Source organism: Ascaphus truei, chromosome 5 (assembly GCF_040206685.1).
Source record: "Ascaphus truei isolate aAscTru1 chromosome 5, aAscTru1.hap1, whole genome shotgun sequence".
In the NCBI taxonomy this organism is placed as follows: Eukaryota; Metazoa; Chordata; class Amphibia; order Anura; family Ascaphidae; genus Ascaphus; species Ascaphus truei.
Window position 1 is genome coordinate 116304583 of NC_134487.1, and position 10000 is coordinate 116314582.

The 10000-nt window shown below is 40.9% G+C and overlaps 1 protein-coding gene across 1 annotated transcript in view; it reads right to left on the minus strand.

Moving 5' to 3' along the window:
- METTL25 (methyltransferase like 25) overlaps positions 1 to 10000 on the minus strand; it is a 249606-nt gene that overhangs the window by 136563 nt on the left and 103043 nt on the right. The window contains exon 3 of the mRNA XM_075600496.1: positions 1715 to 1879. Within this exon, the coding sequence (XP_075456611.1) occupies positions 1715 to 1879 (165 nt within the window). The remainder of the gene's footprint in view (positions 1 to 1714; positions 1880 to 10000) is intronic.

A 10000-nucleotide genomic window follows, 5' to 3' on the forward strand; every position in this document is an offset into this window, starting at 1 on the left:
TATGCCCCCTACAGCATACAGGTCTATCATTCTGTTTTCTGTATTAACAGAACATGGTTATAGTACAAAAGTAGATTCTTAAGATTGAACCCCCACTGTTCTACAAAAATGATGTTTTCCTTAGATTTTGAGAAAGCATCCTCCACATTCCTGCAGCCTCCCCTTTCTCCCACCTAGAACCAAAGTTCCTCTGAACAGGCATGATAATGTACCTGTGACAGAACATGGCGGAAAAGAATCAGATTACGGGAGGAGATGACAACCTGTCCCGATACAGAGACGATTCTTTCGGAAAATAATTTGAGTAACATTTGTAATTGGCCACTCTTTCACATGTTTAGCTCAAAGTTGATTTTGATCAAACCTTAAAGTATAGTTGAAAAAAATAAATATGAATATAATACCTGCACTGTTGTGACTACTTTCACAATGTATTGTGAGATATTAAGTTCAGCCAAACCACAGAAAGCAATCCAAACATGCAACCATTAAATAAATTAGCTTAAGTCCACAATATTCAGTTCTCCAGAACCTATTTCACATAAGAACATCAATTCTGGGAAATATCTTCACTGATTTGAATGTTGTTTTTTTTTTTTTTTTCAAATCTGCACATAATTATTACTTTCTGTGGCTTGGCTGAACAGTGCTAGTGTATGTTTGGGACTATCACCATTCGTTCACAAGCCCTGCAGCCAGCCCTGTGGAGGTGAACTATTTCAGTAAAGGCTAAAGGCATGATACATTTAAAAAAAAACAAAACAAATAGCACGAACTTGCAATCAGCCTACATTTTTTAAACATATTTTATTAACAAAATCTAACATCTATAATTAGTCAATATATCTGGTATATATCTTTTTAAATTAAAACATGTTTGTTGCATACACGTTCTCTAAACTGATGTGCGTGTTAGTTTCACCTGCAATTTTGCTTAATAACAAATGTGTGTCCTTTTTTTTCTGTTGCTAAAGCAGCTTATGTAGCCTCCAGAAATTATCCACAGCTGACATTTCGCTTTACTGTCTGCTCCACTGTTCCATTTCTCACTACTCTGGCTTTCTGGGTGTGAGAATAAATCATTTGAAATAGGTCTATAGCAAATTCCCAATTTACAGGCAGTCAATGCACATCTTCCAGCACTAATATCTGAATGACTACTCCATGCCTGAAGTGTAATTGCTTCATTCTGCTGCAGCTGTGGTCTTTGGAAGAGTTTCAAGGTAAGCAAGGGGTCAATTAGACTTCACGAAGTAAATACACATGTTGGATAGTTCGATCAGAGTTCCAGAGGCAGGGTGCAACATGTGTGGATGGTTGTAGGTGCGAGTGAGCTGTAGTGACATAAGGATAGAGATAAGACAGGCCAGATAAGAGCAGTGTTTCTCAAACAGAGTTCCTAGGAACCCTTGGGTTCCCCGGGCATCCTTAAAGGATTCCCTGCAATTTTCTGGCCATTTGAAAATTGTATCAAATACAGAAGAATGTACAATGCATTGGATCAAAGAGTTGCTATTAGAGATAGTTGGGGGTTGCTCAGAATTTTACTTAGGGTTCCTTAACCAAAAAAAGGTTGCAGACCACTGGAGAGCGAGTAGCGAGTACAGCAAGAGATTAAAGCTGAAATATAAGGAGCGAATGAGAATTATGTAGTGAATATTGAATTTAATAGAGCCAACTTAGTGTTTTCAGGAGGAGAGAAGAAGAGACTTACCGAGCCTTACTATTTTCTGCATTTTGAGAGCATCCAGTAGTTGTCCAATTGGAGTGCATATTTCCAGATTTGCCAGAGAATGGTACTGAGCAGCTTCCACAAGAGACTCTAAATTGACCAGTTGCAGGGTAGTAGGGCAAAAAATACTGGCTATGTCGGGGACACCTGAAGAGAATATAAAAAAAATATACAGCTGTGTTAAGCAAAACATAACATAGAAACACCGCATTTAATGGCATATGGCCCATCTAGTCTGCTCATTGTCCTATCTGCTGTAAAACCTCAGATCCTATTAGATAGTTGACTTTCTTTCATATTTAGGAATCCTTATGCCTACCCCAAACATGTTTGAACTCCCTTACTAAATTATACTCGTTGGGAGGCAATTCCCCCGAATTCACCACCATTTCCGTGCATACGATAAGTACTTTCTCACATTTCCCCTGTCTGCCACCCTCCAGCTTTAGAGCATGACCTCTTCTTCTAGTGCTTCTTTTTCTTGAAATATTCTTCTCTTCTATACTTTGTTGAAACCCTTTATGTATGTAGCAGAGTCCCCCTCCATACCTCCGATGAGGGGAGAAACAGCTCTTTTGTGCCGCTGGAGCTCCGCAGCAGACCGGGAGTGTGGGGGCCGCCATCTTAGATGTTGCGCATGCGCAGAATGGCAGACACACATGCGCAGTGGGTGCAAAGTGCGGCGGCCATCTTAGGTGGCTCCGCAGGATGCCGCGCGGGACTACAAGTCCCAGGATCCTCAGGGAGTGAGAAACCCCCATGGGGCATCCAGCCAATAGGGTTTAAGCAGAGAGGAGAAACAGGATATCCTCTGCAGCGGATAACACGTGCACCAGTCGGATGGAGGGCGGCAAGAGGATAGGTATTGTCCTGGGACCAGTGCCCCAGGACTAGGCCTAGTCATGCCCCAAAAGCCCCAAGCCATAATAGTAAAGTATTGCACGGAAGGCCCCAGCTAGGGACTCTCCCCATTAGCATTTTAGTAGTGCTGTGATACCGGTGACCAGACGGCCACACAGTGCTCTGTGGTCTGGGACTGGGTCATAGACCTACATAGATATTAACATGAGACATTCCAGCTGGAGCTCACCCACGAGGTGGATCAGGACCCTAAGGCTTGAGGGGATTTATGTCGGAGGCCCTGCTGCAAGGGACCTGACTGATCCTATTCCATCAACGGTACCTGGGTACAGGAGTGCCCAGGAAGGTATAAGTGCACCAACGGTTCACAAGGGTAGTGCTACAGTACATCATAAATTTAGTGGGATAGACTGGGAAGGACACCAAGGTTATTGGTGCCACCGCACCCTCAGTACATTGGGGGAACAACCACGTGTTGGGGTATTGACTGGGAAGGACACCAGGGTTATTGGTGCCACCGCACCCTCAGTACATTGGGGGAACCACCACGTGTTGAAATATTGGGTGTATACTGTGTGTTACAGTTATATGGTTATTATATGTGTTCAGAAAATATTCGTTATATACCTTGTGTGTGTGTTATTCATCACTGTGATTGGTTCCCGTGAGGGGTTATCCTACCAACGCTGGGATCCCTCACAGTTGGAGGCGCTCCACTGATAAGGAGAAAAACTCACCCCAGGCTCCCAGCCTCCTGTGTGAGCAAACAGGTATAGCAGCACAAATAGTTTCCCTTAGTTATAGGGAAAGGGGGCTACGTGTATATGAAAGTTTCAATTATATCCTCACTCTCCCAGCTCTCCTCAAAGCTGTACATATTAATGTCCTTTAGTGTTTCCTGGGAAGTCTTATGCTGTAGATCAGGGTGCTCATCTCCAGTCCTCAAGCCCCCCCAACAGGTCAGGTTTTCAGGATGTCCCAGCTTCAGCACAGGTGGCTCAATCAGTCCCTGCTTCAGCACAGGTGGCTGAATAAGAGGCTCAGTCGAAGACTGGGCCTCTGATTGAGCCACCTGTGCTGAAGCTGGGATATCCTGAAAACCTGACCTGTTGAGGGGTTGGAGGATTAGCGTTGAGCCATCCTGCTGTTGATCATGCACCATCTTAGTAGTCCTCGTTTACTTTCTTCCAGGGATATGTTCCATTAAGTACTATACAGAACTCAGTAAGTTGAAAGTGTCAGATTCTGCGGTGACTCACATACATTACAAATATAATGGAATCATTTATTTCTATTTGGTGGTGCCAGGTTTTGTTATTGCAAATAACAGAATAGAAAACAAAGCAACACTAGGAACTGTGACTAAGAGCATGGGTCAATATGAGTAAATTCTTCTTAAAGAATGGCATCATTAATTCCAAGAAATCTATATGTACAGTATTTTTTTATGATTTGCCAAAAAGTTAAAGAACACTAATGAAAATGTGGTCTGCTTTCCGCCGTACGGTAGCAGGTCTACCCTGTGGACTCAAGGCTGCCTCCCGGGAGGTCCCTTTCAGGTTCAATGTGCTGGACAGGATAGCTGGACAGACGTCTGGAGACAAGTGAATAACTCGGAAACACAAGGTATCGTTTTCACTCACTGGTCTTCTTTAATGGGCATATGCATCAGTTCTTATAGCCCTTTCGGGGCATTGCCACATATATGTTGCCAAGTTGCCATGTACACTTAACAGAAGCCAGTTGTCCTTAACAATGCCATATTCCTTTCAGTTACCCCCCAGCCCAGCTGTCGTTGCTATAGTTATCCTTAACAAAGCTATTTTCTGTCAGCTAACCCCCAGTTGCCGTGGCTATCGTACGTTGCTGACAGGACAGTTTGAATATTTCAGGATTCTGGTCAAATAGGATAGCTAACCATATAAACATAGGACCCCTACCAAAATATACATTAACAACTAACAAATCTATCGGCTACATTATTTGACATTGAAGCTATTCTTGAATTCAGTGCATTTGTTGTGCCTCTGCCCACACATGCATCTACATTTACCAAAACAAGTTTCACCCATTCAACAAAATCTTTTTACTGGACATCCTACATTTCTGCTAAAACACTCTCATTATCCACATTTCTCCAACCTAGTTCCCTGCTTTCTATCGCTCGATTACAAGCTCACTGTTAACTAAAAATAGCATTGATTGATAAAACATGCAGTGTTGTATTTTCCAGGAAAAGTCTTGTGATGGTTATTTCAATTGATCCCTCAAAACTCCCTTAAAATAACTAGCACGTTGCACCTATTATGGAGTACATATAACAAATACTGTACGAACCAGCGCCTTTAAATGTCCAGTGAACGTCCAAATGAACCAACTGACACTGTTATGAACTTAGAATGAAAGTCCAATTGTGCATGCCTGGACTGGCTTGAGGGATCCGTGGAGAGCCCGTCTGAGCAGCCACCATATTAGCCTTAACCTCCAACCACTTCACTTCGTCAGGGGTATTAGCTAATACCCGGGTAGCCCTGACGAAGTGACGCACACGAAACGCATATGCTTAGAGGTCAAGGCTAATCAAAGGAGACGTGTAGCAGAGTGTTCCTGGCAGTTAGTATATCTTCCATAACGGAGCAAGTGATTTCTCTCCCCCGGCATCCACCAGTGCAGCAAGCGTGACTGCGAGTGTGTGGACGGCATCGGATCGTTCCTGCAGGCGTTCCCCTGCTACAGAGGAGTGAGCAGCAGTGTGTTGCCATAGTTGAATCTGCCTGAACTTATCTGCATTGTGGTGAGTAGGATTCTGGTTTTTACCACTAGACCAGCAGCATCACATCATTCTTTTGTGGAACTTCATTGTCCTTTTAATATTTTACATATATTTTTTAATAAATTAACTTAAATTCATTTTCAGTCGTTTGTATCTGTTTTTTGCTTTTTTTTGTGTGTTTTTGTTTGTATTGTTGGCAGTGTTTTCATGTATGTGTCTTTGTTTGTTGTATGTTGGCTAACAGTATACACTATGAATTTTTTCTGTGTTTAACTCCACATATAACAAGGCGGTCTCTCCACGGATCCCTCAAGCCAGTCCAGGCGTGCACAATTGGACTTTCATACTAAGTTCTGTGTCAGTTGGCTCATTTGGACGTTCACTGGACATTTAAAGGCGCTGGTTCGTATTTGTTATATAAACTATGTATTGATCTTGTTCTATCAGTTTTTGTATCAGGCTGCCTGGTCTCATATTTATGAGTTTTCCTTACACAATTGAATGATATAATTATTAGTGTCACAATATTTTGTTTTTAAGCAGAAGCGCTTTTAGCACCTTCTTTTTTTTCTACTTATTATGGAGTATGAACATTTCCAGGATTCCCCCTGCCCGCCCGAGAATCCAGTTAAAAGTTTCAATTGAAAATGTAATAATGAGATATCGAGGCAAAGTTGGATGAATGTCGTTTGAGAAAGAAGCATAATAAACATTTGCAATAAACATCATTACATGTGTTTATGGAACTGCATTGTCAAGTGATTTATAAAACGTTAAGACGTAGCTACTACCTCATGGCGTCTGGCACTATAGGGCCCCCATGATATAGTAGCTACGTCTTAATGCTCCCACTTGTTATTCTAGTGCAGACGGTGGTGTTCCGTGGAGCACAGAACGTGGCCTATAGTGAAGTGGAACGGAAGGCGGATGTCTCACCCCCTTCTGTTCCGTTACCAGTGACAAAGCAATCACAGTGGTCACAGTCACAATGGCCCTCCAGCACAGGTCTTGATCTTCTCAGGTCATTGATATTTACAAGTTACAAAAAAGTAAGAAAAGCTAATAAATTAACAAAAATGTTTAAAAAAAAGTTACCAAATGCAACATTCAAATTCTTTTTATTATTAGAACTGGCATAAACGTTTATTTTCTTTAAAATCCCTAATTTGGCATAAAACTAAACAGTGATAGCTAGAATTTTTAGCTGTTGCTAAATAGTATGTGAGACCCTAGAAGATTGTGTTGGGAATACTAAATGCAGGGCTTCATAATGTTTTCTTTATTAATGTTTAACAATAAAATACATTTGTAAATAAAATTCATTCAATATTTAAAATGATTTAAAGATATATGTTTTAATGCTAAAGGCTTTAGTGTCCACTGTTTTCACTCCAACTTTTTACCATTTGAATTATGTTCATTTTATGCTGCAGGGAAAAATCTTGACATTATGGTTTACATATGAGGGAGAAGTACGAAATTCAATAAGCTGGCTGTGAAAAAGTCCTTAACCACATAGATATAGATCATTTGGATTTTGTGTATATGATGTCTTATACTGGTTATTCCTAAATTTATGTTTGGCTCAAAGTCTACCTATTTGGGTTCCAAGACACAAGGACATTTTAATACCTGGCTCTGAGGAAACTCAGAGTCAAAATTTATTGACTGTCCTGGCTTCATTACAACACAATGAATTTACAGGGAGAATTCTGCACAAGAGGTTCTTAAGCTGCCAACACGTGTAAGTAAAAAAATCAGGTGCAGGCTATCTCTTTAAAAAAAAAAAACTGTATTGGTTTCTGAAACGGTTTGAGTAGTAGTATCTATTGGGAAATAAAGAATATGTTGTGTCACATCTATCAAGTTATTTGTTAATTTAAACACAGAATGTAAGAATGTTGCTGCTCAAGGGAACTCCATACAATGCTCCACATTTTAGCACCTTCTTGCTTGTTAAATGAATGTCTAGCAACAAGAGATTCATTTTTATTTATTTATTTTAAAGATGTTCTTGTACTAAAAAGAATTTAAAGAATATTACTGTATTTGTTACAATTTCTCAGACTTGTATATAGGTCTTATACTTTATATTGGCTTAATTTTCAGTTGTAAACATCTCAGCTTTGTTGCATTTATCAGTTAGCAATAAATAGCACATCACATCTTAACAATTTCAGAAGCATGCATTATTTATCAAATACTCTACACCATGGTAGATACATTGAAACATAATTGTCCTATTAAGGTATGTCTGAAGATACAAAGCAAAGGGAAACAAAAGCATGACAAATTAGTGTTTATCTTCTATACAAAATATAAATTGTGGTTATATTTGAAGGATTATGAAGTTCAGAAGACAGTCTGTAAGAAGAAATAGAAACACCACTGCAGCAAAAATATAAAGCGCACAAAGGCGCACGCACGCACGCACACACACACACACACTTGATTTTCAAACACTCACTACTGCGGCATCTGTCCCCCCCCCCCCACTTGATACTGTTGGGGTGATGATCAAATCACTAATATTCAGGGACACAGCTGAACCACCACCAGGATGCACTAGTTATGTTGACACGTGTAAATAGTACTTTGACACTGTAGGTACTGAAAGACTAGAAGTGCTACCTGACTTCTTTAACCCTTTGAGAGCTCTAAAATGTACTCTGCACTTCATAAAGGCTGGCAGTTTAGGGGCCATATGAGATACAAGGTACGCAATGCATGAAATACTGCTTGTCTAGGGGGAGATAGCTTTTAACTTGGGATAGTCAGAAGTGGTGTTTATACTCCACTTTTGTTCATGTCCTGGTGGGCCTGCCAATGGCCATGTGATCACCACACCCAGCAATCACGTAGTTGAGACCCGGCACTCAAAAGGGTTCTTGACACAGTATTGGCTGCCAGCTGCATATTAAAAGAAAACAAATTCAAACTGAGCTGCACAATATCTATATATATAAATCTCAAAGTTGTTTGATTGTTAGTAGATGTGGGCATTCTCATTGGTCCCTCAGTCCACCCGCCTGCCCATGACCCGCCTCCCCCACGGGTCTCATTGGCCAAGAGGTACGCTGACCATTACGGATACACCTACTCCACTGTGACACGCTTCCCCCACGGCTCTCATTGGCCAAGAGGTACGCTGACACCTACTCCACAGACAGTCCCACCCCTGCAGACTCACCATAACACTCGGACACTCTCTCTCTGCTGAATCACCCCTGCGGACTCAGCCACACACCTTGGTAAGTTTAAAGCTGCAGTTCAGTCAATATCCTTCATGTGTGGTTTTTTTAATAAATCAGTTCTGTACTGTGAGAAAATACTTGTAGCATTTTCTTTTTTTTTTAAAAACAACTTTGAAAGACAATTTTTTATGTATTCTAATGTAACGAGCATTTTTGTTTCTATAGCAACCCTTTAGAAAGGCACAACCCCTTCCTTTAATGTAACAGGCTCTGGCACACCCCTTTGTGAGTCCTGCCCCCTCCACAGCCGTGCACCTGCATGAGCACAAATGTATCAGTCATTGCCTGGTCACATGATCTTCCCCCAGAACTGACAGCAGCAGCAGAAAAGGAGTAGCTCAGAATTAATTAATTAAACCTTAGTCCATTGCACGTGTGTAGTTAATGTTAAATATTAACAACTCATTGAAAATCAAATCTGTATATACTGTATAATACTGTAAACAATATGTATATTTAATTTTGTGTGTATGTGAATGTGTACAATTCAATGTGTTATTAAAATTAATAATGGCTTGTTCTTGTATAGCGCTGCTAGTTTTACATAGCACTTTACAGAGACATTTTGCAGGCACAGGGCCCTGCGGAGCTTAGGTGTGTATGTATGTGTTTGTATGATATAGATATATATGCACACGCACGCATATACATGCGCACGCGCACACCTACACATGCACACATATACATGCACACACGTATACATGCGCACACGCACACATGCACACATACATGCGCTCACGCACACATACATGCGCTCACGCACACATACATGCGCACACGCACACATACATGCGCACACGCACACATACATGCACACATATACACGCACACAAACATGCGCACACGCACACATAAACATGCACACACGTATACATGCGCACACACAAACATGCGCACACGCGCACATAAACATGCGCAAACGCACATATATACACACACAAACATGCACACACGTATACATGCGTACACGCACACATATACATGCGCACACGCACACATATACACACACACACATACATGCGCACACGCACACAAACATGCACACATATACATGCACACACGTATACATAAACATGCGCACACGCACACAAACATGCACACACGCACAAACATGCGCACACGCACACATATACACTGTGTGTGCGCATGTTTATGTGCGTATATATTTATGGTATTGCTTGACCTGAGGAAGAGGAAAACTCTTGAAAGCTTGTCCCGTGACACAAATTGTTGGTCCAAATAAAAAAAAGGTATCAATAAATACTGAAGAACTCTTCTTTTCTTTTTGTAATACTGATAGTGTTTGATTAGTAGTCCTCTCTTTATATTTTTGATACATATATATTTTCATAGGCTGTCTTTAGTATTTTTATGTTTTTA